Below are 27,452 nucleotides of genomic sequence, written 5' to 3' on the forward strand. Positions count from 1 at the left end.
GGGCCCCACCAATATGATGATAGGAACGTACCTGAATTGAGTGGGGCCCACCTCGTAGATTTTATGTTTGGCGTGGATGAGTTGAATTCCCTGATGGTGGGACAAGTGATTTACACGAGATACCATCCAATGCTTGGCCGAGTGATTGTACAGTGTCTTTGGGCTTTAATTTTTGTACAGTCGAGTCAATGGTTGAGTGGGTGAGTCACTGACCATGGGGCCCACCTTGATGTATGTGTTTTATATCTACTCTTTTCATCAGTTTTTCTAGCTTACTTTAGGGCATGATCCAAAAACAATGACAGAGATCAAAATCTTAAGTGGACCACGCTACAGAAATGGTGATTATTGAAGGCCCACCATTACAAAATTCTAAGGGACCACCGTAATGTTTATTTGCCATCTAACATGTTGATAAGGTTAGATAGGCTTGAATGAGAGTAAAACTCAAATTTTTATCTGTTTCAAAACTTTCATGACCCACGAGGAGTTTTTAATAATCAATGGCTATTGTTTCCTGTGTTTTGGTCTACTTGAGATTTATATCTTCTTCATTCGTCATAAAATAAGTGAAAAGAATAGCTGATGGAGTGGCTATATATCAAGGTCCGTCCCATGGTCCGGTGATCCCAAATGTTGGCATGATGGGGCATGCATGGACAGCCAGTGGACCAAAATCACTAAGATTAGAAAATCCCAGTTGTTGAAAATAGTATTTTTATTGGATGAATGGGATATGCTCAGGGGCGGCTCTAAGGGGTAGGTAGGTGAGGCAATTGCCTAAGGCTCCCTAATTATGAAGGTCCTATGTCATAGCAAAATTAAAATTTTTTAATTATAAAGGTCCTATGTTATAGTAAAATTAAAATTAAGAAGAAAAAAAAAGTTTAAAATTTTTGAAATAAAATTTGTTAAAAGGCTACAAAATAAGAACATCTAAAAATTAATTTACAAATTTGAAATTGAAAATAAAAAACAAATCCTAAAAACTAGTATTATCAATAACAACAGTCTAACTTTATCGTCTCTTTTAAAAATAAGATCATCATTTTCAATAAATTCTTCTCCTAAAACCTAGGACTACAACTACCTACTTTATTGCTAATTAAGTTCTCAAAAAATTATTTTTAAAAAAACTAAACCTCATTTTTATGACTCGCCTAAAGCCCCCCAAAATATTGAGCTGCCTCTGGATATGCTTTGTTGGCCACATATTCAGAATCACAGGATTTATCCTCTCTCGAGAATTATGGTGAATGAATGATGTTTACGGAGAATTGTGGTGCGTTGATGTTTACAGTGGCATGAAATTTCAACGGCTCTCTCGCGTTCTGACTTCTGATAAGATGATAAAGGACATGATAAATAATATGTGAGTGCACTTAATTAATTTACTCATTTGTTCATGCACTTTACGAAATTGTGTATTGTGAGACACCTGCTATGCATGTGGAAACTTGGCAGAGTTACGCAACGAATGCTATGTCTTAAAATTGAGTAATTAGTATCAAATAAAATTTATACCTTTTAACACACAATTATTTATTTAAATTAATTTCTAATTAAATCTAAGTAAGATAATTAAGTCTTTACATCAGTGATAGAATATGAGGAGTTTCATCTTGGGTTTGAAGCGCCTGGTACATGTGTAAAAAAAATTGCACTTATTTAATTATATCTTTGTCAGATTGGTGGACATTGATCGATCATTTTAAATGAAAAGCATCCAATGGTCCAAATTCAATATTTTTTTTCCAAAAAGGGCAATTAATTTGGTTTAATTTGAGTTAATATATGTCACATGTACAATTCTGATTGCCAGAATATCAAGCTTCTTACTTTACCAGAGTATCAAATAACTCGACTTTCTTAAATGGCGGTGATCCACCATCCATGCACATTCCATACATGGAACGTCAATCCAAACCCTTAACCATTCTCAAAGAGTGGAACTCCTGCCCTCCCAATTGGTGGCAACAAGATGGATGTCTCCAAATAGCAGAAATCATGGGAATCCTACTCAAAAGTCCCACGGAGAGAATGACCCTGCTCACCCATTTGGTAGCCACAAGTCAAATGCTTCAAAAGGAAAATCATCAGTGGTCCAGAGAGAGAGTATCAACAAATAACTAAATATATATATAATCCAGCTACCTAGTCCAAGTTTGCGGACAGTTGTACTGTATCCATACACCACTCTATTTACTAATGCTAGAAAATATCATTATTAATATTTCTTATATCAAGTGATCATACGGATACCAAAATGGTAGTAACTTCAACTACCATCACCACCAAAAGCAAAGACATGAACCTAAAAAAGAGAAACATTCACACACAACTAGTTGTGCATTAATATCACCCGTCCAACAAAATTGGTGTGTGGGGCCCACCACGGTAATTGCATGATATCTCACCCATCCGACAAAATTACCTAGCATACCTCAAGACATCTATTTATAAGAAAAAAGGGATAGAAGCTTACCCACACTTCTTTCCTTTAGGGTCTTCATACCGTAGGTTTCCATATATAGGTTAATAACCGAGTATAGGGACTACGGTTCAAGCGTCCCTCCCCAAACCTATCTACAATGATCACAACTGAAGTGGGGCCCACTGAATTGCTCAATCTGAATAATCCAACGGTCAGATCTGAACCAATGATCATGTGTGACCCACCTAATAGAAGTCTTACATATCTCACCCGTCCGACAAAATTACTTGGCATACCCCAAAAATTAAGTGGAACATACTATAGAAAACAATGAACGAAAAAAATAATAATAAATAAATAAATCATAATTATGTGGGTATCATCCAATAGCTGGATTGACCTGATTTTTGCGGCATTCCCTTGTCATTGTGGAACAACCTTATTGATATAGGTGAGAAGTCATCCAAACACCATGGTGGATCTCACACGCTGACTAGTTAGTCATATAAATAGTGTTGGAGCATTTCTCCCCAAAAATTGACCTGACAAAAGTGAAGCACTTATCATTGCAATATCATTTCCAAATACAGCTTAATGCACTTTCATTGAGTGGTTTAAAGTGAGGTATATATGATATATCCATCAGATAAGGCTAAACTAGTGTCACGTCCAAATTCAACTTATGCAATTTTAAGGTACAAAAGTGAGCGCAAAAGTAGAGCATTTCTCACTTTTAAATTTGTCCACTACATGATTTGGCAACTTGTTCTTGGCAATGTCTTAGTCCATAAATTTCTTGGGAGGTTTTCAAATCTTATTATGAAAATCTCAACGGTTTTTAAAATATTTATTATGTATTGTTGATTTATTAATATAACAATTTTTTAATGGTTTTAGTATTTTTGAATTCATAATATGATAATATGTGATAAAAATGTAACATTTTAAAATTTACCAAGACTTTGAAGATCTCGCTATAATATCATTTAATATTTTTTTACAATATTATCACAAAATTTTCAAAATCGAAGCAATATTTCTTACATTATTATACATTGGTATTCAATCTTAGCTATTGGGTTTTTCTTCAAAATAAATAAAGGGAATGTTATGGCTTTTAGTGATTCTTGGTAACCATTGGTTATGAAGCATGCATGATGACCCTTAGGAGTAACTTTTAAATTTGAAATGTGGTGAAAGTTATCATTAATAAAAAGGCATCATAAAAGATTATGTCATTTTATGAAAGTGATTTAAAGTGTTCCTTATATGTTTATAAATTTCTTCTTGGATCATTAAAAAAAAAAAAAAAAAATCATAATCAACATCAATCTCCTCTCTTCATTTGATTATTTGAGAGATTTGAAAATCTACAAAAATTCCAATGGTGTAAATTACAAAAAAGAAATAAAATAAGTAGACACAAAAAATTAAAAAAAAAAACAAAAATAAAAGTATATACTCTAAAGTATGTGTAGAGTGTTGTTTTTCAATTTTGTTGGTTGAAGCCCACATTTATTTGTTTCAAGAGAAGAAGGCTTAATCTTAAAAGTAGATTTGTTATAACTTTTTTATAAATTGGTTTAAACCCAAGAAAAGTGCAAATATTGCCTTAAAGATGATGACACTCGCTTTAAAGATAAGGACAAGTTATGGTAAGGACAATGTGATTTACATTAAACAGATTTTCAAGTGTGTTTTCTTTTATCTCCACCTCTTTCATAGGCCTTTCCACTTTTACTAGCTAACAAGAAGTGTCGTTGTGCAATACTTTGGAGGAGTCATATGTTGTGTCGGACAATGAATTTACATACTCTAAAAGCATCACGCATTGTAAGATTCTTTGGACCGATCAAGAGTTTTTTTTTTTTAATAGAATCTATACCTTTGTTGTATTCTGTTCTTAACCATTTATAAGTGGGCAATAAACGAACAAGATTGACCAATTGAGGAGATTTTTCTTTTATTGTCAATTCATGATACAAGGTAATATATTGATGGCCTAGGTTATTAAAACATGGTCCCCATTTATCATACTTGAAAACAAGTGTGCAATACACAAAGATGTTGTGGGTCCACCTTTGCATATGCATGTGAGGGAGGTAAAAGCTTAAAAGATGATTTACCTTAGTAGTCTGAAAGGTTACCTAAAGTTGTTGGTTCATCTAGTGGACCCCTATCGACTACAATGGAAGAAATTGAGTGGATCATAAATTCTCAACCACATAAATAATAGACTTTTACTTTTTGAGTGAGTCATTATTTCTTCATTTTCATCAATTTCAGGTTCTTGTGGGGCTAACCGATCCATCAATGGGTTTTAAACACTATGATCCAATCCTTATAAGTGAGGTCTATTAAATGAATAATTCTCATTACTTCATATGGCCCATGTGTAGAGGATGTGGATTGTATAGTGAGGAGCTCACCACGTGTGGCCACCATGAAGTTTGTTTTCCACATTGTTCACTAATTTTTTTAACTCATTTTAGGACATGATCCTAAAATTGAAACATATCTAAAACTCAAGTGGACCACACCATAAAAATAATAGGAATTGAACAACTGTCATTTAAACTTATTGGAGAACACAGAAGTTTTAGATTAAGCTGATATTTTGTTTTCCCTTCATCAAAGTGTGTGTGACCCTATGAATAGTTTTAGATAACAAATAAACATCGTTGGGCCCTATCAAGGTTTTAATAGTCGTTTTCTGTGGTGTGATTCACTTGAACTTTAGATATGCTTCAATTTTGGGATTATACCCTAAAATGAGCTGGAAAAATGAATGAATTGCGTGCTAAAAACACACACATCATAGTGGGCCCCACATCGTTATATGGGAGCCTTATGTAGCCACACGATGGTGCATTTCTTACGAGTGCCATATACTGTTTAGGGCCTAATTGTTTTGTCAATTTCTATGGTAAATATAAACAAGTAATCATCAACATCTAATAATATTTGTTTAAGCAAGTATTACAACACATAATTTAAGAGTCATATTCAGATATAATAGAAGATGAGTAAAGAAATTTGTAATTATTATAATTTTACATTATAAAATTACAATCTTTATAATTTTACTTAAATAAAATAAATAAATAAATAATACCATACTACATTTAAATGTTATTGATGTGATCGGATAAGTAAAGTAATTTATAATTATTATTCATTTCTTTTACTTTGGTGATTCAGTAAGTAAAACAAACACATCCCTATGTCTATTGGCTTGAAACTCAATTCATCCATAATTGAAATGGGCCCACCATATAAAAATAAATGAACGGGTAGAAAAAGAATTTTACCATCAATTTACTTTACACGTTATGCGTTATGTCTCACATGAAAGTGAAATGATATGGCTTTGCAAGTATCATTTCCAACCTGATGGAAATCTCATATTTCACACACGTGTTTCATATTTGCATGTGTGCTTGCATGAAAGCAAACATGTATTACCTTGTAGCGTGTGGAATAAAAGCGGATTGCGTCGACCTGAGTAAACTCTGTGGGGTCCACCTTGATTTAAACATTTTATCTACTCCGTCCATCCATTTTAACAGATAATTGTATAGCTTGAGCCCCAAAATGAAATATATCCAAATCTCAAGTGGACCTCACCACGCGAAACAGTGTGAATTGAAATTATGCCGTTGAAAATTTCTTGGGGCCCACAGAAGTTTTGGATCAAACTGATATTTGTTTTTTTCCCTTCATCAATGTCTGTGTTATCTTATGAACAGGTTGGATGAAAAATAAATATCATTGTGAGCCCTAGAAAGGTTTCAATAGTGGAAGTCATGATTCCCACTGTTTCCTTTGGTGTTGTCCATTTGAGCTTCAGGCCTACTTATATTTTGAACTCGACCACTAAAATGATCTGGAAAAACGAATGGACGGTATGGATAACACACATACATTCATAGTAGTCCTAAGTCAGCTTTATCAGTACGATAAAAACGTGCTGAGTAACTCAGTAGGCAATCCTATTTTGCGTGGAATCAGTAAACCTCTCTTTCATGGCGGCTTCTTTTTCATGCAGTGTGTTTTCTACGGTCTAGCGAGTAAGAACACCGAACCTTTGTGGGCCCACCAAATTGCGTATGTAACATCCACTCCCTCAATCAGGTTAGAACCATAATCTTAATAGTATACAAAAGATCGGATGGATAAAATTCTTATATATATGGGCCAAACCAATGGAATTACACTGTAAAATTGGTGTGGCCCACCTGAGTTTTGGTACACTCTGACTTTTCTATTTTCCTTCATCCTGTTGAGCTACACATGGTTAAAAGGTTTTATGAAAGATAAATTCCATTGTTAGCTCTACACACAAAGCTATCATGGACATCAAATCCTTATTATTCCCGGTGGTGTGGTCCACCTGAGCTGTTTCTCTAGCTGATTTTTGGGCCCAGAGCTCAGCATCGAGGAGATCACCCGATGAACGGAGTGGATGTTACGTACACAATATAGTGGGCCCCACAGAGTTCGGGTGTTTTATGCGCGTGTTAAACAGGTGGGTGGAGGATTATGGTCCCAATCAGAGCTGAGTCAGCCGGATTTGCCCGAGTCGGGGGAAACGGATTGGCTACTCCCCTGCCACCAGCCCGGTGGATGATGCTCGGTGCTCTGTGGGCCCCACCTTGATTAATGTGTTTCATCCAATCCGTTCATCCATTTTTACAGATCATTTTAGGTTTGACACAAAAAATGAGAGGGAAATAAATCTCAGGTGGACCACACATCAGGAAAACAATAGTGATTGGAAATCCACCATTAAAATCCTCCTAAGGCGTACCGTACTGTATATTTGACATCCAATCTGTTGGTCAGGTCATACAGACCCCGTTGAAAAACAAAGATCATCTTGATCCAAAACTTTTATGGCCCCCAAAAAGTTTTTAATGGCCAATGTTCATTCAAAACTGTTTCCTGTAATGTGGCCCACTTGAGATTGGGATATATCTCATTTTTGGTCTCATAGAACAAAATGATCTAGAAAAATAGATGGACAGCGTGGATGAAACACATACATAATGGTGGGGCCCACAGAGCACCGACCACCAGCCATTGGCTGGTGGCAGGGGAAGTAGCCAATCCGTTTCCCAGAGCCTCGGACCGGATGATCGTACAGAATCCGAGTCGACTCGGAGAGTCGTGTTGGACACGTCCGACTCTTAAAATCGTGGATCTAATAACATCCACGTCCCAGAAAAGAAGTCTAATCACATCGCACGATCCCAAGATAAGGGTCAATCCATTACGTGGGGCCCACCATAAACATGTCCTGCACGCAGATAAGAATGGTCTTACGGTCATTGGGGGCAGCTTTACATGGGATGTAGAAAGTTGGTTCTTTTTCTTATAACCGTCCATTTTTCTTTTTATACACAGGCGGTCCCCTGATGAGTCGACTAATCTGATTTTTGGGTAGAGGCATTTTCACGTTGGTTCCCACCTGATGAATGGTCCAGATGTCACAGAAATTGCCACGTGGACATGGATATGGTACTCGCCAACACGTCCATTGGGGAACTCTTTCTTAAAGTCGAGTACGAAAAGCTGGAATGTCCTTTTTCTTACGTAAAACGCTTGCGTCACCTGTCTTGTCACACATGGGGCGTGACTTTCGCTGACGTGGATTAATGAGTTGATGTGCGTGAGATCTACCCCGTCCATCACGTGAGAGACACTCTGTTCGTTCAGTGGCTAAAAATCAGGCCGACTCAGAACTCATGTGGGCCACACCATTGGAAACAGATGGCATGGAATCCTACCGTTAAAATTTTCCAGATTTGTGTGTGGGATCCAAGATAGAGCGTATATTCCATCCAATCCACTCATCTGACGTGAAAAACTAATGTAAAGGAATTGGAAAAGAATCAGAACATTCAAACACTCAAGTGGGGCATAGCTCGTGGCTTTAGAGTATTTACTAATGATTTTTCACGATGCCCTATTTTGTGGTCCAAGTAAATAATAAATTGAAACGATTAATGTAATCCATGGTCAAAATGTGACGGTTCACCTGATGGACGGAGTGGATCTGCTGTATATTTCTTCCACGTGGCAATCAGTCAGTGCAAGTCGCGGCCTCGATATACTGCGCGTAGGCAGTCTCGCGAAGTGCACGTCCATCAGTCGTTGCAGGCCGGTACACATGACCAGATGGCCAGCTTCCAGCGTCCGTAGATTTTTGTCATTTGATAATTGATTTGCCAGGGATTTGAAAAGTCATCCATGCGAAATGGGACGTTGATCGCCTGCAAAAGGCTTTTCGGAAAGGCGAATTATAATGTTTGATAAATCTACTCCTGTTTCCGTCGGCCAGATTGAATGGGATTAGGAGGCTTTTCGGTAATTACGTTGTTATGGCTTTCTATATCCAGGGATTGCTATATCGAGTCTGTTTGGCGGATTGTCTTAAGATTGTCCTAAGGTAAGGATGGTGGTGCCAGCGGATTGGTTTAAGATCCATGGGACTGCTATATCCTGGGACAAGTTCACTGTGTCTATTTAGCACGTTTGGCATGTCCCGAGATTTTACCTTTCAATGCCTTCCGGTTCATCCATCCAAACACGCCCTAGGCCCCGATTGATAGGAGGGGTGGGATCAATTTTAAGGTATTGATGGTGATGTCAGTGGAGTGGTTTAAGATCCATGGGTTTGCTCTATCCCGGGACAAGTTCATCGGGTGTGTTCGGCTCATTTGGCATATCTCGGGATTTTATTATCCAATCACTTCCAATCCGTATGTCCAAACACTCCCTTACGATGCGTTTGGCACATGGTAATATATGAGATTAGGTGAGATAGAATTGCATTTGGTCCCATGGAATTACATTTGTCCTGGATTTTTGTGGATTTTGAAATCCACTTCACATGCTTGACTTACATTGATGAACATGCTTATGCAAGCCGTCTATCCATACACACCGCTTACAAGCGACATTTTGGTTATATATGTGTACCAGTGAACGAATTTTATTGTGAATTGGGCTTGTAGATTACAAGTCTATGGTCCACCAAACATGATTTTGCTTAATCTTGTATTATTAATAGCAAAAATTTTATCCTAAACATGAAATTGGATGGACACGATATCATGATATTTCTAGACATGCAATCATTATATAGTTACAAAGTTAATCCCATCTAATACAATTCAATACCATTTAAGTCCATTGACCAAACACACCCAACTTTCCCATAGTCCACCTTGATGTTTATATGCCATCCAAACCATCTATAAGGTCATCTCCGCTACCATGGATTAAAATAAAAAAAAAAAAAAAAAAAAACACTAATACAGGGCTTTTGTGGTTGTACATATGTTTCAATGATGGACCGCACCGCAAGAATTTCCCTCGGTGTGATTTTTAAGCCATGACACATCTATAGTAGGCCTACTGTTTGGACAGTTAAACCACATGTGTAGAATTTATGTGCACGTGGATGGATCATCACACCTATGTCCAACGGTCCCTATTCAACACACTTATATGTGCATCTGACGAGTGAGCCATCTTGATTTTAGGTTATGGAATGTTGGTAGAGGGACCCAGCTGATGACTGGCTCAAATCTTGCATGTTAGGGATACACTGGGTGTGCCGCAATGGACGGCTTGGATCCCTTTTGGCTAAAGGTGAAAGCAGGTCGAGCTGTCCTCGGCAAGGAGACCCAGCCCTCTTCCCATTTTAATTAAGGGAAGCAATAGGTAGCGGGCCAACCCTGTAGAGCCAGTGTTTCCATGTGAAACCTGGCCTGAGGGTCGCCTAGGCTTGAAATTAGCCTGGTGCCTGGGCCAAGTTGGGTCTAGCCCAATGATGCATGGCCCTGCCTAGTCTGTTGGCAATGTCCATTCGTCAAACAGGCCACAGTTGCATAAAAAATTGTACAGTTTAAAATTAGTAGCGACTCATTTTCTTTTAATGTACTAGTGTAGTTTAAAGTCATTTAAATTTAGAGACATTATTCAATGATCAAAACCATTTATATAGTAGTACTCACAACAGCGGATGAAGGATTACAAATAAAAGATCATCCATTAGCTTGTTTTTAAAATATTTGATCATTTCACTCTTTCTTGTATAAGATTGGCCCGGCCTAGCTCATAAGACTAAGTCTAAGGACAAGACCTTTTGGTCTAAGGCTAGGGTTGGGGTAGTACCCTAACATTGGTCTAATCAAGGTTAGGGCTAGGGTTGGGCTAGTCAGCCTTAGCCCTACCCTAACATTGGTCTAATCTGGGTTAGGGCTATAGTTGGACTAGTCAGCCTTAACCTTACCCTAACATTGGTCTAATCAGGGTTAGGGCTAGGTTAAAGCTAGCCCTAGCCCGAGCCCTAGCATTAATCTAATTAGGGTTAGGGCCAACCCTAACATTAGTCTAATTAAGATTAGGGCTGGGCTAGGGTCAACCCTAACCTAGTCCTAACATTTGTCTAATTAGGGCTAGGCTAGGGCCAACCCTAACCACCTAACATCAGTCTAGCTAGGGCTAGGGTTAGACCATTTACTCTGTTAGAACATGGTTTTAAGATACTCAACTATGGGGACCTATTTGTTTGATCTCGAATCAGGCTGCGATAAGCCAAGCTGAATCACCCCCTTTTCTTCGACTTGATCTGCACTGCCCAACTGGACTAGACTGGACTGTGAGCCCGAGTCGAATTCGACTGCCTGCCCGTTACAAGTAGGCCTTGGGCCCGTAATAATCAGGCCAGATTTGACCGGGCCAGTGTGGGTTTTGCAAAATGTTCTCCCAAGCCATGGCCCGGCGTGGGTCCAGCTCTGAATGTTGGGCCTCTTTAACATTTTGCCACAAAAACCCGGCCCAGCCCATTGCCATGTTTAGACTTTTATGAAAGTTTACCACCATTTTAAAATTGCGGTGAATCTTCAATTGTACACGCGACGTGCTTTCATGAATCCCAGACCTACTAAATCTGAGATCCAATTTCGAATGGGGCACAATAAAAAAAAATTACAAAAAATAAAAAATAAAAAAATGATATAAACCATCTGATTTTGTCCTCTGGATTCAGGCCGCTTGCTATTTTATTTTAAACCACTTATTTGTTAACCAACAATTGGATGGATAGCATTCATATATCAATGTGATCGTAGATATATAATCCATCCAGTTCTCCAATATTTGGACGGTCTGGATATCCGTACATGAGTCCCACGTGTGAACAAAATGAGACAACACCATTTTTAGAATGGTGGGGAACTATCACGGGAGCCTAGACCCCATGATAAGGGCAATTCGGTCTTTTTACTGAAAGAGAAATGATATAGTACGCTCAGCGTATGGAAACCTTTCCATGCACCCAGTTGTATTTGGATCCATTGATATCCATATCAAACATCTAGACCGTCCGTTGTATTTCAATCTACCCTTCCTGCAATAATCAGCCGTGAATATTCTCCAAATTATATGGTGCATCCAGTTTTTCATGCCAATCAATATATGTTTTAAATCATCAGATCAGTATCATTTTCTTAATTCAGCATATTAAAGATCGAATGGATATAATGGATGGTCCAGATAGATTGATTTAGATTCTAAGAATTCAGAAATGCAAGTATGTGCATAGAAATAATTGCCTACATTAGTGCACTGGATCATTTCTCGTCATGAAAGGCTTTCTATGGATAAGAGAAAATTACCACTGTCAACCTAACCTTTTATCCAGCGTCTTTTATAAAGAATCTAAAACTTACCTTCCCAAATTGGACCTTTCACGTACGGACAGAGCATTTGAAGACAAAATACCCTTACGCTACCTATAGCTACGGTTATAATCCGTAGCTATAGGTCCACAGAAACGACAAAGCAGATGTATTTTCGTCCTCGTCCGCAAGTGCAAGGTCTAATTTGGAAAGGTAAGTTTTGGATTTATCATAAAAGACGCTGGATAAAAGGTGGGTTCTACAATGGTAATTTTCTCTATGGAAATGATTCAAAAGCTGGGAGCAACACAAAATCCATCCATGAAAAAAAAAGAAGTAGCTATTTTGGCTCTAGAGATAGCCAAATCCATGGCTTCAATTACCACCTCTTCTACCCATTCCTGGTAAGAAAAATCAATTCCATTTCATGTATTTTCTTTTTCTGAAGAATATCAACAAAGATTTCTCATGGTTTTCTTTTGCATAACTGAATTAGAGACAATAAATAAATAAAAATAAGATCACAGACTAGAAAAGGGGGAAATGGGTTTTTTCATTCTAATTATTCTGAACAATGTCAAATCTTTACAGGTGTAAATAAGCTTGAAGGATGATTTTTATTTATTTATATTTTTTTTCTGTAATAAGGAAAAAAAAACATGGTTTGGTAGGTGGAAATGTTTAATAAAATCATGAAATTCCGAAATGGGTTTTCTTCACAAGGTACCGGATTTTTGGTATTTTGATTGGTTGGAGTGGTTTAAATTTGGAAGTTTTTAATTGGGTTTGTTTCTCATTTAGTGTTTTGCTTGGATATAAAGTGTTTGATATTGTTTTCTGGAATTAGACCTGGGAATTATCATATCGGTTTTGGAGGTATCGAGTCGCTCACATGGCTCCATGCATGCCAATGTGGCATATCTGTGCTTGTATCTAATTTTCTGAAAATTTCGAGGTGTAAATAAGCTTGGAATCTGGTGTTTTCATCTACATCAAGCAAAAGAAGAAAAAAAGAAAAGAAAATGAAGAACATGGTTTAGTAGGTGGAAGTGTAAAATCATGAAATTCTGAAGTGGGGTTTCTTCATGAGGTACCTGATTTTGGGTTTTTTTATTGGTTGGGATAATTTAAATTTGGAAATTTTACATCGGGTCCGTGTCTGATTTAGGGTATTCAGTCGCCTACATTCATCCACGCGTGCCAATGTAGCATCTGTGCTTGTATCTAATTTTTTGAAAATTTCAAATCTTTAGAGGTGTAAATAAGCTTGGAATCTGGTATTTTCATCTACATCAAGCAAAAGAAAAAGAAAAAAAAAAAGAAGACAAGAAAAGAAGAACATGGTTTGGTAGGTGGAAGTGTGGTAAATCATGAAATTCTGAAGTGGGGTTTCTTCACAAGGTACTATATTTTGGGTTTTTTGATTGGTTGGAATAATTTATATTTGGAAACTTTGAATCGAGTCCGTGTCTGATTTAGGGTTTTGCTTGGGCGTGAAGTGTTTGATCTTGTTTCCCACAGATAGACCTGGTATTCATTGCATCAGTTTTGGAGGTATTCGAATTCCGCATGCTTTTACCCAACCCTGCTCGTGCCTCCACATGTACCAATGTGGCATGTCCGGAACATCTGGGCCATTTATAACCCTGGCCCAAAAAGTCAGGCCAGCCTACTCATCAGTTGTTGCACAGTATATGGAACAAAATGAAGGTTAAAATACTTCGTCTAGCCTTCCATTTCGTTTAGTACACTGGTCCACCTGATGAGCGGATCAGTCTGACTTTGAGTGAGGGCATCTAGAAGGTGGGGCCCACCTTATAGATGGGTCAGGTGTTTCACATTTGTACCTTGTCGGCACGGCGTGGCGATATAGGCATGTGGGATTCACAGACCTCCGGGTTTTATATCTAATTTTTACTTTTATAAGAACATAGACTGATGGTTTTAAAATTGGCGTGAAGCACTTACAATGGCCACTACCTTTAACAGGCAATTCAAAATAAACTTGAAAGAATGCTTGAAAGGTCACTACTATAGTGGCTGCTGTAACATCTTCTGTTCTGTGAACTCTGTTATATGAACCATTATAGTGTTGCATAATGTAACACTTTGGGCCCATTATATTTGTCGTTATAACTTTTTTTCCCCTTTCTTGGGGGTGTGTTTGATTGCACCAAACATCATGAAATTTCGTTATTAATCATTCTAATTTGGTGCAAAATATTATGAAATTTTGTGATATTTCGGGCTACCAAATGCACCCTAAACCATGGATGGAATGATTAGTGGATTTGAGTAAGACTACAGATTCTGTGCTGGTTTTGGAATTGAGTGGTTTATCTTTGTATCTTTGTGGCGCGCGGGCTTCTTGCATAAATTGTTTTGTTGTCAATAAAGAAAAATACATAGAATAGTCTAAATCTAATACTTTAATACGTAAAGGTGAGGAGAACTTTCTAACGATACATGTCACATTGGGTATTTTGATTTGCTTGATTGATTGGACTAGTTTGAATTTTAAAATTTTGATGTCGGTCTTATCTGATTTGTTCTTTTTGTTTCATATGAAGTGTTGGATCTTGTTTTCTGAAATTATACTTGAAAACCATGTTAAGGGCTTTTGTATACAATGTTTAAATTTATAGCAAGATAGACCAAAACCAATAGTGGAATCTGTAAAACCATCATTCTGCTTCATGCATCTCCTTTGGAATTTGTAAATTATTTAATTACTCAGAGTAGTTTGATTACTCACGGTCCAATCCGTTTCTAGAAAACCAAAAAAAAAAAAAAACACACAGGCAATGGGCCAAAATCAACCCATCTAGATAAATCCTAAATAGTCAGAAGTGGACAGTTAAAAACAAAGATGGCCAGTAGTTTATATTAAAGGGGAAATTTTCCATTGATTGAATGGTTATGATCACTCAATCTCTAAAACATACAACAGAGCAAGAATCTTGGAAGAGAATTAAAAAATAAATAAATAAAGATTTCATGCACCATCACACCCGATAGATATTTTATATGCTTCATTTATGACAGCAAGAACATGTGCATGAACATACATATATCAGTCCATATTCTACATGATCTTGTAAAGACAATCTCGATCTGATCATTTATGACAAAATACTCTTCAGATAATGAAACTTTGTATGTACACTTAAATAAAAAAGCTGACCAAAACCATGGACTGAGAGATCATACTATCGATCAGCTTACCTGAGGCTCAGTACTCTCGTGCTGCTTGAACATGTTCTTTATAACTTCTTCTTTCTCGTCAATGAAGTCAAAGAAGCGGTAGATGACCTGTGAAAAGCTAGCCCTTGTCAATACTTCCGGCATGTTAGAGTGATCTCTTTCTTTCCGTCTGTAGTGAGCAAATTGACAGACCGATCGTAGTAGAAACACGAAAAACGCGATGAGGGTGGCGACCCCACAGAGGAGAAAGAGTCCCCAGAAGCTGTTTATATGGAGATGGTTGGGGTCAGATCCTCGATGGTTTTGTTGGATTTCGCAGCTCATCCCATTACAAAACCACTTCTCATGCAGCTCCTGAAGCTTCCCGTTCTCAGACAGTCTCAGGATTGCACTAGACATGTCTACAGCAAGGGGAGAATCTCGCTGGAAAGCCTGTTTTAGTTTCAAGAAGAGAGAACAAGGCAGAAGTCAATATGTGAAAAAGACAGGATGGGATTGATATTCTACCAACCTATAAGAACAACAAAACAAGTATAGAATTCATTGCTAGAAAGAGATTCAATCTTCAAGTATTCGTTTATCATTTTATCAATGGTAATTTTGATTATCTCGTTCTTAAGTATTCGTTTATCATTTTATCAATGGCAATTTTGATTATCTCGTTCTTCAAGTATTCGTTTATCATTTTATCAGTGGTAATTTTTATTATCTCATCGAGAGGTACATTGTACTATGTGGGGTCCAAATCAGTCACATTTTTTCCTGCTAGCATTATGTACAGAAGGGGCTGGCCCACCTTTCAGAGAACCAGACTGTTCATCTAGTGAACCCCATATGTGGATGTGAGATGGACCAAGAAACTTTAGTCAATAATCCTATCCATCAATTGGAGTTTATTTTTATCATCCCTTTGCTGGCTGACAATTGAACAGCTAGGATTGTCCATGATTTCTTCTTTTTTCTTTCTTTTTTCCTTTTTTCTTTCCAGCACCGCCCATTCATGGGGGACTAACCAGATGAACTGTCTAAATCATTGGAAGGTGGCCCCACATGTATAAAATGTTGGCCCATACCAAAATGCTGCCAGTTTCTGGCAAGGACTCCATATTTCTGCCTTCATCAATGGACAGGGTATGATCAGGGCCGTTGGATCCAGAGGTCACTTAGAGTTGCACGGATCTGACCAACACAAAACAAGTAAAGAATTCATCGCTAGAAAGAGATCAAATCTTCACAGGCAGATGATAAATCCACATGACTATGGAATGAGTTAGAAGACTGTATGGGGATCACTCCAATGATAGACTGATATCACTAAAAACTATGTTACTCTTTTCGTAATTGAAGAAAGAAAATTATCATAGATGGTTATCCAAATACTCATGGTATTTGCAATTTTCAAATTTACCCATACGTGTATGCATGCATATACATATAAATATATACAAGGAGTGCTCCAGTGAGGGTCCCACAAGGTGCGTGGATGACATCAGCAAATTCGCTGCACCATGATGGTCAAACACCCTGAAAGTCATGCCAATCGAATCACCGACAGGCCAAACCACAGAAAACAATGTAAAATCGCCCAAAAACCAAAATCAAGTGGTGAGGCCCACCTGATGATTTGATTGGCCTATTTTTGGGGCATCTCATGATCATGGTTAGGCAATACTGTTTGTGGGTTGGATGCCATATGCATACAAGCCCCCTACCATGATCATGGTTAGGCAATACTGTGTGTGAGTTGGATGCCATAGAAAACAATGGATGCGACACACCATGTGGGCCCCACAATAGCCCCCTACCACCATTACTTATGGTGCTATGGTACCACCAGAGCATTCCTCCTACAAATATGTGGCGCATGTGCGTGTGGATGGTACATATGTCGTGTATGTAGTATATGCATGTGAATGTGTGTATTTATGTGTTTATTCAAAATATGTTCATGCAACTAACTTACAAATCCCCATCCGCTCTTGGTGAACATATCCCCAATGATGCCGAAACCATCCCTCTTTGACAGAAAGAGTTTTATATATGGAAGCTCGTCTACGATTGCAGCAACCCCCCCTTCAACCTTCGGTCCAAGCCGCAATGCTCTTTCATATTCTTCTGGGTTGTGAAGTACCACGAGCCTTGATGGAGGTATGTTAAGACTCTCTATCATATAACTCCGAGCAAAAGATTCCACTGGATATCCAATGCGCTCGTTGCTTGCTATCAAACTATCAATCCCTGTGATCGGCGATGACAGCTGTTGGATTGTAAGGATCGAAGTCAAGCTGGCCGTGTAGCTCGACGTGATCACCATCAATAGGAAAAGCCATACGATCATCACCATGCGTGCAAGAGTGCTCAAAGTTTCTTCTTCTGCAATGTTTTTTTCACGCCACGAAACAAAGATTTCATACTCATCAATCCACTGGACAGTGGTTTTAGATCTTTATTTGTACATTCTCCATCAATATGGATGGTCCTACAAGTGAAAATGCAACATCTAAGTATGAATCTTAATCCTACCCTCCCGCACATGTCAAAGCTAGATCCAGGATGTTGATCTGGTGGGGCCCAAAAGAAAGCCAATCTGGTCATGTCATATACGTCCATGAAAAAAGTTGGCCAGTGATCTCATTCAGTTTGTCCCACCCGATGACCATACCAGCCTGATTTTTGGGCCAAGGCACATACACAGATGGTGGGGCTGGCCCACATGATGGATGACCCAGATCACAGATGGGAGAGTAGGATTTGAGATCCTGCAATTAACCATAGCAGTGCTCCCAAACGAATACGAATATGCTCATTGGTTCAGCAGGAATTTAGAGATGAAGAGTGTTTGCTAAGTATACAAGGGTTGCAGTTTCTCTTACGGTTTGTCTTAAACAGCGTCGAGAAGCTAAACCTGCATTCGAAAATAATGGGCTGAAATTAGATTTTAAAAGTGACACGAAACGTAATTTGGTATTAGAGAAATGTAATAGTGAGGATTTATTGGTTTTTTGCATCACGACCAAGATATTTTGTAACGGTATTGGTGGCCATAACGGCCACTACCGTTACCTTTACATTATGAGCTGCAATGGTCGTTAGTCCGTTACAGTCTCTCTCTCTCTCTCTCTCTCTCTCTCTCTCTCTCTCTCTCTCTCTCTCTTCGAAAAAAACCCAAAAAACCGGTATTAGCCCCATAATGGACCATTACAGGTCCGTTATGGCCTTTACGAGGGGCATAACGGGCTGTTACAGGGGCTACAACGGCCATTACGGGGGGCTATAACGGCCGTTACAGGTCATTTTTTCCATACGGCCATTATGGCTGTTACGACCCCGTAACATGTAACAGTAAAGGCCTTTAGGGCTGCATAATGGCTGTTAGGGCACACCATGATCTGGACATAAACAATGCCCTGTTGCACCAAAAGTGTACAAACAGGACCCACAATGAGCCCCCTGTGGATGGGAGATGCACCAAACTTCCCAGATTGGAACATCCTAAAGATTCACTCATTGGCTCCCAAATAACCGGTTGCAAAGAAATTATAACAATGATTGGGAGAAAAGCCAAATATTGGATGGCTAGAATCTTATAATCTGAATAATCTTTTGGGCATTTCCCGTCGACAATAACATCCATCCAATCCTTTCATTGAATGTACCAATAAGGGCAAGTTTTTCTCCCTTCTAGCAAAAAGCTCAAGATTCTAAATCATCAGATTCTGCTACCATTATTCTAACAAAGAGAACTATTCCAAATGGAAAACAAATTTCAATACAAATTAAAAATTGGGTATCCAAAAATAATTGCTCGATTTCATCACAAATAACCTACGTCAGTGACACAACGTATACAAACTTACAGGAGCATGGTTATGAACTGTCGCCTTGGTGGGCCACGGAAATCATCGTTTGTCCGATGCTCGAGAAGCCAAATAACAAATCCGATAAGGAAGAAGAATGCTCCAGTGACACACCACATTTCCACTGTAAATGGTTGGAGAAAAACCCAAGCACTCGACTTTGAACTTTTGATGGGAGCCACGATCACGAGACCAGTAGCAATATATGGCTGAGTGAAATCCACAATTTTCGTACGGTTCGTAACAATTGCAATGTCTCCAACAGCTGCTTCAAATTCCTAAGAAGAAAATCATTGTAAGAAGAATACGTCAATACCATACACAAAGAAAAGGTGATGAAATTCTCTTTCTAAACTCTTTAAGGAAATTCAATCTCTTTTGGAAGTGACTATAAATTTGGGTACATTTGGATGCTCAATTGAGATGGATTGCAAAATAACTCAATTAAATAATGCACATGTAAAACCCAACTGCATCCATTACGAGTGACATGCCCCAAAATTACTGTTACTATCATTTCAAAGTTCAAATTGAAATACATGGAATTGCAATTTGATGTGCTTTTGTCGTAATGGATTGAAGTGGCAATAGCCCCATTTCGGTTATTGAGTAATTATCTCTCAAAAAAATCTAGTGGGCTAAGTGCACTGAAACCTTCCCATGCACATAGCTCCATTTGAACTTATTGGCATTCACATCATCAATCTGAACCGTCCATTAGGTCCAGTGCCCTTTTTTTTTTCCACTACTAGATAAAAACAACTGCAATCAGATAGTTTTAAATATCCATGACTGGGCCTATCTTCTATGAACAAGCTTCCATGCCCATTTTACATGCCATGATTTGGACTGTTAGGATCATCCAATCAGTGTGAATTTTTAAAGGCAGCCTATGAAGAGTGCAGCAGACCTAATGGATGGCCCACATAGATGATGTGTATGCCATCAAGTCCAAATGAAACCATATGCATGGAAAGGTTCCCATACACTTATCCTTGGTAATGTCCTCTTTATTGAATTGATTTCTTGCTGTTAAAATCAACTGAGCATCCAAATGCACCCTTAAAGAGGTCAGTGGTGTGTGTTTACCTCTGTTTGAACCCTATGCACGAGCTCATCATAACTGGGATTGGTCCAGCCATCCCCAAAAGGCACGAACTTGTATGGGAGAGGATAAGGAAGTAATTTCTGTGCCTCCTTAAACACATCAATACAGTATCCTTCGATGTCACTGGTGTCATTTCTTACTATCACAAATTCGACAAAACTGGCTCTTTTCGGCACTCCAATGATCAATGGTCTTTCATTGGTTGCAAGCACCCAACCCCGTGGCTTCTCTGTCTTTCCACCAGGCCATGTAACATGCCCAAGCTGCTGATCTGAGCTGACACTGTTCCGTGGTTTCCCATTCAATCTCTCAGGAGCTAAAACCGACAGACCCGAAAAATTAGACCAGTAACCAACCCTACGGATCACTGTGCGATCGACATTAACGACCTCATAAGAACCATTCATGAGGTTACGATCGTAATCAAAATGAACGGGACCTGTCAAACCCGTGAAACTTGTTTGGAGTAATTTCTCAAATAGCAGTTTCCCACCATCAAAGACTTTGAGCTTTTCTATATGCAGCTTCGTGCCTTGAAAAATGTCTAATTTATCATTATATGAGAAAGAAATATTCCCATACTCGTTGAGGAACTTGTCAATAGCATGAGCAACCACCCAAACCGTGTCATATGCATAAAACCCATATGCATTCAATTTCGAACTTACGGTACCTTTTCCAAGCAATTCCCTCCACCTCGACACGAAAGCAGTTTTGCGGGATGATTCTGGAAAATGTTGGCGAAAGCTTACTACTCCTTGCAGCAGATTACGATCAAAAGCTTGGGAAGAATCTAAAGCAGCACAAAGCCAATCAGTCACCAGCCATGCATAGTCAACGGTCACCATTTCAAGTTGATGAGCTACCGATAAAATCTCGAGCCCTATATTAGGACCCACATGGACAACATAAGTGCGTGTGCCAGTCAATTTGGATTCGTTCAGTTTATTCATGAGATAACTACGAGTTGCATGAACTGGCAAAGCGATCTTATAATGGATCCTTGCCATTCTCTTCGCAAGCATGTCTTCTAGAAAGGCTATCCCGTTCCTCCCGTGATCATCATCCACAAAAATGGCAATTACTTCCCGCCAGTTATAGTGAAGAATCAAATCGGCCATGGCAGTCATTTGGTAAGAGTCGCTCAGTGTTGTGCGGAGGAAGAAGGGGAATTGAAGCGCAGACAGAGTTGGGTCAGTGGCCGCAAAGGATACGAGTGGTATTTGGAGTCCATCAGCTATAAAAGAAATCATATGAGCAATTGAGGAGGACTGCGGCCCAATTACCGCCACAGCACCATTCTCCAGTACCTGAAAAGCTGCAAAAAGAAATGTGAAGCAATCAAAATCGTCTCTCTCTCTATCTATCTATCTATCTATTTCACACCAAAAACTGCTGATGTTAACCTGATTAGTTTTAGCAGCACAAAATGACCCAGAGTGCTGTTGGATTTTTTTTTAAATGATGGGTGCAATTTGCACAACCCTCAGCACTAGGATTTTGATTCTGGACTACTTCTACATGTGTACATGTGTTAAGGGTGCAACTGGGGTGGGGTGGGGTGGGTTGGGTGGGGTTGAGGGTCAGCACATCCCGACCCACTGAATTCCAACCCAGGGTGCCCAACCCAAACTAAATCTTCTATAGTCAACCCTAAACTGACCCAACCCAACCTGAATACATGTGATTATTCCCGAGCCAACATAACCAAACCAAATTGCTCAACCGGAACCCAACCCGATCTCAAATCGGTTTGGAGTTTTCCAACCCTAACCCAACCCTAGAAGCCTAACAGCCCAACCCAACCTGACCTGAACTTGGGTTGGGTTAGTCAGGTTCTGGTTGACCCAAACACAAGTTGCAGCCCTAATATGTGTATGTATATATATCCACTCTCTCCCAACTAACATGTGCACATGCACAAACACTAATAGACATGGAAATATTATTACTATGATGAATGAATGATATGATGCACAGTATAAGGATATCTGTCCTTGTCTTGGGACCATGAGTCCATACAAGTGGAGGCTGGAGGTTGGTGGTCTAGAATGTCAATCTAATGGGCCTACCTCAGAAGGACCATACCCGAAAAATATCCTTGATGAGATAATCCTAACCTTCAATCTGTGGCCCCTAATAGACAAAAAAAATTAAAATAAAAATAAAAATGCAGCAAAAGGCTCCATTCAACGAAAAGAATGCTGACTAAGAATTTTGAAACCACAACACATTCCTAGTGTTGAGATAAATTAAAAGAATTGTGATCAGATACAAGACCCTTATGTGGGTCAAAAATAATTTCATCATCTAAGCCTTATTCCAACTAAGGGGCCATTTGAATTTTGATAAAACTTATTTTCATCACTTATCACCAAATTTTAATATTTTCAGTGATTTCCACTGATTAAGATCATTTGGAAAATCTAAATTATTAAGTGATTAAATTAATTTTCGCTGAAAATATGGGTCTTTTTTTTCAGCTCCCCTCCCTTCACTTAATGTAGACAGCTGAATGCTGAAAGTGGTGGTGCATTAAAATTTCCTTTCAATTTTGACTAAAATATCTCTAAAATTATTACAAAATTACAATTCAGCACTTAAATTAATTTTCAGAGCTTATTTTTCAATATATCGAACTGCACCTAATTGGGGTCAGCTACATGAATCCTTTTTCTGCCATTCCACTCCATCAAGGGCCATACTTCAATTAGACCATAGGTCATCAAGCCTTTTCTTACTTCCTCCATCCATATCCTTTTATCTTCGTCAAATAGGTCAAAAATAATTTATAATGTACAAATTCATCTAATAAAATATCATACCAGCATATGAGGATGGGACTTCATAAGCATCTTGAGCATATTCCCAAATACTTAGTTAATTATCAAATAATTCATGAATTTATGTGAGAAATTCAGTAGTCTAAAGAAATTCAATGGCTCTCTTTAAAAATGCTTTTCTTTAAAAGAAAAAAGAAACAAACGATTTTCCCAACTCATGAGCAATCCCTGGTTGAATCATTCCTAAATCCGAACTTTGAAACAGTGGCTTTAGATACGAGGTTAGCATAACGATACAGAGTATTAAGAAAATCCCCAAAATAGAGATTCAAGAACTTCACTAGAATTCAGGTTCATATGGCAACAAATTGTCAGGTGAATTGAAGTAGAGACCAATAAAAAATCAAACCCAAATCATATCATAATCATCAGAAACTTCATAACTCATCTACAGACCCAAACCATTTATCAGCAAAATCATGAATATTTGTTTGATCGATGACTACACCGGATTCTTTCTCATCACTTCTATAGTTGTGTTTTGATTGTTGTGATAAACCAAAACAGAAAACTGTAATTCAACAAACCAAATTTCAAACAAAGGTTCAACAAGATTTTCATCCTAACCGCAAGAAAATAAAAGGACAGAAGTCAGATATGCATATAAGAAAATGAGTACCTTCAACAGCTCCAGTGAAAACGTTACAATTTGAATCCTCCATGGTCAAATTCAGTTTGGTCCCACTGAGAATGCTTGAATCCGCATTGACATCGGCCACGGCAGCTTCAATGGCCACCTTCGCAACTATCCCAATCGTTGAATTGTAAGTAAAAACGGCACCAATGTTCACAACATCAGGTCTTCGGGAATCAACGCAACCGATAAGGGCCCAGATCAAAACGGAAACTGAAGCAAACATAGTAACTCCCATAACTGAAGCTTCAACAGATCCAGAAACAAAAGCCCAATCAGTTCATCCAAACACCCATTCCATTTTCCATGGATTTACAGCCTCCTTTCTGCAACTGAAGGTGAAAAAGGAAAAACTTGTATTATCTGCAACTCCACAAAAAAGACTGAAATGGAAGAAGATACCAAACATTCCAACATCAAAATAGCAAAGAAAAAGAGCATAGTAGACGTGGATTTTCCAATGGAAAGCTGCACCTAACCTTTTGAGGCCTTTGCTTCATGAACAGGCAACTACCCATTTGAAATTGCAGCTTTCTTTTGCAACTGCCTACAACAAAAGAAAACGTGATAAGCAAAAACCCAATTCAAATTGCATCTCTACTTGCATATTCTTTCGGGGAAAAAAATACTTTGAATTATAATCAGGAAAAAAAAAAACCCAAACCCAATTCAAATTACCAAAATATATATATATATATACATCTGTTTTGCAGCCTTCTTTTGCAACAATCCAAAAAACCACAAAAAGAAAAATAGGCACAAACACAAATGAAATTGCTTCTCTACTAACAAGCTCTTAAAAAAATACCTTTTTAAGGACTTTATTGATAATTAGACAAAAAACCAAATTCAAACTACAAGAGAGAGAGAGAGAGAGAGAGAGAGAGAGAGAGAGAGTTTTGCAACTATTCAAATAAAAGAACCTTAAAGGCCTCTTCTCTAACTACAAGATTGCAGCTTTCTTCTCTAACTACAAGATTTTTAAAAAAATTATAATGCATAAAATATAAATATAAATAAAACCTCAAAACCTCGTGGTAACCACAGCAAATTGCATCTTTCTTTTGCAACTAACCAATATAAAAATACCATCTTTTCATTTGTTTGTACAAAAGAGGGACAGAAAATGAACCTGACCTCTGCATTAAAGTGGGCCATGTGGGCCATGTGATCAAAGACCAGCAAACCACCTAACTCCCATTCAGTCCTGTTTTTGTACATGGCATCCAAAAAACCCAAAATGCAGGGTCAGATTTTCTCCAATTGGGTAGCATTGATGAAGGAGACTGGATTCTCTGGTTAAAAAATCCATGGAAGTAGCGACTTTTTTACCCCTTTTTTTGGTTGTAGTATAACAGAAAAAATGAGAGTCTGGAAAGCGTCCCTTTCATGCACAGGAGTGGATACTGACACCCATCTTTTTGATAGATACACCCTTAATTGTCTCCCTTTGGCACCCTCTAATGCTAGGAGATACCGTGGATGGCACGAGATTCAAAAACCACTTGTGTTGGAGAATCCTAGCCATCTCTTTTAGCCATGTTTTTTTCGCCGTCTAAATGACAATGATCGAATCTTCAGGATTAAATAGTTCATTATTTTACTATTTATGGATTATCCATTGTAGTCCACTATATGAACGGTACAGATCAATGATATACCATATTCACATCTACGATGGAAGTAGATTTCTATGATACTTCGGTAGTCCCCTCTCTATTATATTATTTCGGTAACAAAGTTGCTTCTGCCAAGCTGACGTAATTTTTCTACAAGAGTGGTTGCAGCAAACCCGTGCAATAAAAAGATATGTGAGGTCCAATGTGATGTTTATATTAAATCTACTCCGTCAATTATTCTTAAAATATGATTTCCCACTGGTGTGAACTGAAAACACAAAAAATTATCCTGATCTAAAAATTATATGGCCCACCGAAGTTTCAACGGTGGAATTTAGATATCAGGTGCACAGTTTCAAAATTATGATAGATCAGATCTCAGGTGCACCACACAGTAGAGATTGAATTCCAACCATTAAAAAAGTCTTTACGGCCACAAAAGTTTTGAATAAAGCTTTTATTTGTTTTATTTCCCTTCATTCCGGTCTGCGTAACCTTAGCATGTGGTCCACCTGATATGCGAATCTACCTTATTTTTTGGAATCAGGCCCTAAAATAGCTCTCAAGTTGTACTCCTCACCGACTGAGCGGAAGCGGATACTGAGTAAATTCTGTGAGGTCCACTATGATTTTTGTATTTTATCCGTTCCGTCCATCCATTTTAACAGATAATTTTAGGTCTTTAACCCAATAAAAAAAAACACATATAATGTTCAAATGAACCATACCATAGGGAACAGTTGAATTGATCTTCCACCACCATTGAAAATTTCACGGGGCCACAGAAGTATTAGATCAAGCTTATATTTATTCTTTCCATGAATCCATGTCTGTATAATCCTATGGCTATGAACAGGTTCGATGACAAATAAACATCACCGTGGGGCCTTAAAAAATCTTCCAACGGTGGAAATCATTATCCCCACTGTTTTCTGTGATATGATCCAGTCGATCTTTGGATATGCTTCAATTTTAGGCTCAACCCCTTAAATTAGATGGAAAAACGGATGGACTGCATGGATATACCACATACATTGAAGGTGGGTCCAAATGAGTTTACTCAACGCGATAAGAGCGTCGTCCTGAGTAACTCAGTACGCAATCCGATTTCGTCCGTTACTACAACCTCACCTAATACGCGCCCATACGCATGCACATACTATGTACACGTGGCACTCACGTACATAGATGAAATCATCCAATACGTGGGATCCACCGTGCATAGGACGGAAACGGATTGGCTACTCCCACTGCCACCAGCCCGGTGGCTGATGGTCGGTGCTCCGTGGGCTCCTCCATGATGTATATTTCATCCATTCCGTTCATCCATTTTTACGGATCATTTTAGATCTGTTGATCTCAAAAGTTAAGGGATATAAATCTCACGTGGACCACACCACAGGAAAACAATAGTGATTGGATATCTAAAATTAAAATCCTCCTGAGACCCACCGTACCATTTATTTGAAATCCAATATGTTTATTAGGTCATACAGACCCAGATGTAGTGAAAAAACAAATATCAGCTTGATCCAAAACTTTTATGGCCCCAAGAGGTTTTTAATGGTCGAAGCTCATTCAACACTGTTTCCTGTAGTGTGGTCCACTTGAGATTGAGATATATCTAATTTGTGGTCTCATACCATAAAATGATATGTAAAAATAGATGAACAGCATGGATGAATCACATACATCAAGGTGGGGCACAAAGATCACCGACCATCAGCCATTGGCTGGTGACAGGGGAGTAGCCAATCCGTTTCCTAATAGAACATAGCCGGAAATCAAACTGATTTAATAATCCTACGCATCGCATTTATCATGGACATCGATTGATGGATTGGAACCGTTGAGTATTCATCTTTTGAACCGAGCGCGACCTGGCTGCGTGGGGTGCGACGCTGACCGTAGGGCCCACACATCGATGTATGCAATGTATATCCACGCCGTCCATCTGTTTTGATAGGATATTAGATTGCATGGTCCGAAAATGAAGCAGCTATAAATTTTAGCTGAACTACACCACAGGAAACAGTAGCGTTGAACGCTCACCATTAAAAA

At 38.5% G+C, this 27,452-nt stretch overlaps 2 protein-coding genes and 1 long non-coding RNA gene across 5 annotated transcripts in view; 2 read left to right on the top strand and 1 right to left on the bottom strand.

Moving 5' to 3' along the window:
- Window positions 1-11,721: 11,721 nt before the first annotated feature.
- Window positions 11,722-24,836, bottom strand: LOC131239587 (glutamate receptor 3.7-like). Of its 3 annotated transcripts, none has more exons than XM_058237379.1 (8): window positions 24,252-24,401; window positions 23,758-24,104; window positions 20,277-21,613; window positions 19,188-19,465; window positions 18,204-18,235; window positions 17,294-17,703; window positions 15,352-15,762; window positions 11,722-11,855 (listed from the first exon to the last, which is right to left on the bottom strand). In XM_058237379.1, the coding sequence occupies exons 2-8, from the start codon at window positions 24,008-24,010 to the stop codon at window positions 11,847-11,849; spliced, it is 2,730 nt and encodes a 909-aa protein (XP_058093362.1). In that variant the 5' UTR covers window positions 24,011-24,104; window positions 24,252-24,401; the 3' UTR covers window positions 11,722-11,846. The 3 variants fall into 3 exon arrangements, with proteins under 3 accessions (XP_058093362.1, XP_058093355.1, XP_058093352.1); XM_058237372.1 differs by lacking the exon at window positions 11,722-11,855 and adding an exon at window positions 24,796-24,836 and having other exon boundaries at window positions 15,144-15,762; window positions 24,252-24,315; XM_058237369.1 differs by lacking the exon at window positions 11,722-11,855 and adding an exon at window positions 24,581-24,661 and having other exon boundaries at window positions 15,144-15,762; window positions 24,252-24,315.
- Window positions 12,441-27,452, top strand: part of LOC131239627 (large ribosomal subunit protein uL6c) — a 65,851-nt gene continuing 50,839 nt past the window's right edge. The window contains exon 1 of the mRNA XM_058237436.1: window positions 12,441-12,530. Coding sequence (XP_058093419.1) covers window positions 12,448-12,530 — 83 coding nt within the window. The 5' untranslated portion in view covers window positions 12,441-12,447. The remainder of the gene's footprint in view (window positions 12,531-27,452) is intronic.
- Window positions 15,762-17,779, top strand: LOC131239643 (uncharacterized). The gene is made up of 2 exons (XR_009168307.1): window positions 15,762-15,949; window positions 16,051-17,779. It is a non-coding gene; the product is annotated as an uncharacterized LOC131239643 (long non-coding RNA).

The sequence above is a fragment of the Magnolia sinica genome, chromosome 1 (genome assembly GCF_029962835.1).
Source record: "Magnolia sinica isolate HGM2019 chromosome 1, MsV1, whole genome shotgun sequence".
Classification (NCBI taxonomy): domain Eukaryota; kingdom Viridiplantae; phylum Streptophyta; class Magnoliopsida; order Magnoliales; family Magnoliaceae; genus Magnolia; species Magnolia sinica.

Coding starts and splice junctions, on each gene's coding strand:
- LOC131239587 (XM_058237379.1), bottom strand. CDS start 24,010: ATGGGAGTTACTATGTTTGCTTCAGTTTCCGTTTTGATCTGGGCCCTT. Junction 21,614..23,757: donor TTTCACTGGAGCTGTTGAAG/GTACTCATTTTC, acceptor TTCTTTTTGCAG/CTTTTCAGGTACTGGAGAAT. Junction 17,704..18,203: donor GACGCTGTTTAAGACAAACC/GTAAGAGAAACT, acceptor AAAACATTGCAG/AAGAAGAAACTTTGAGCACT.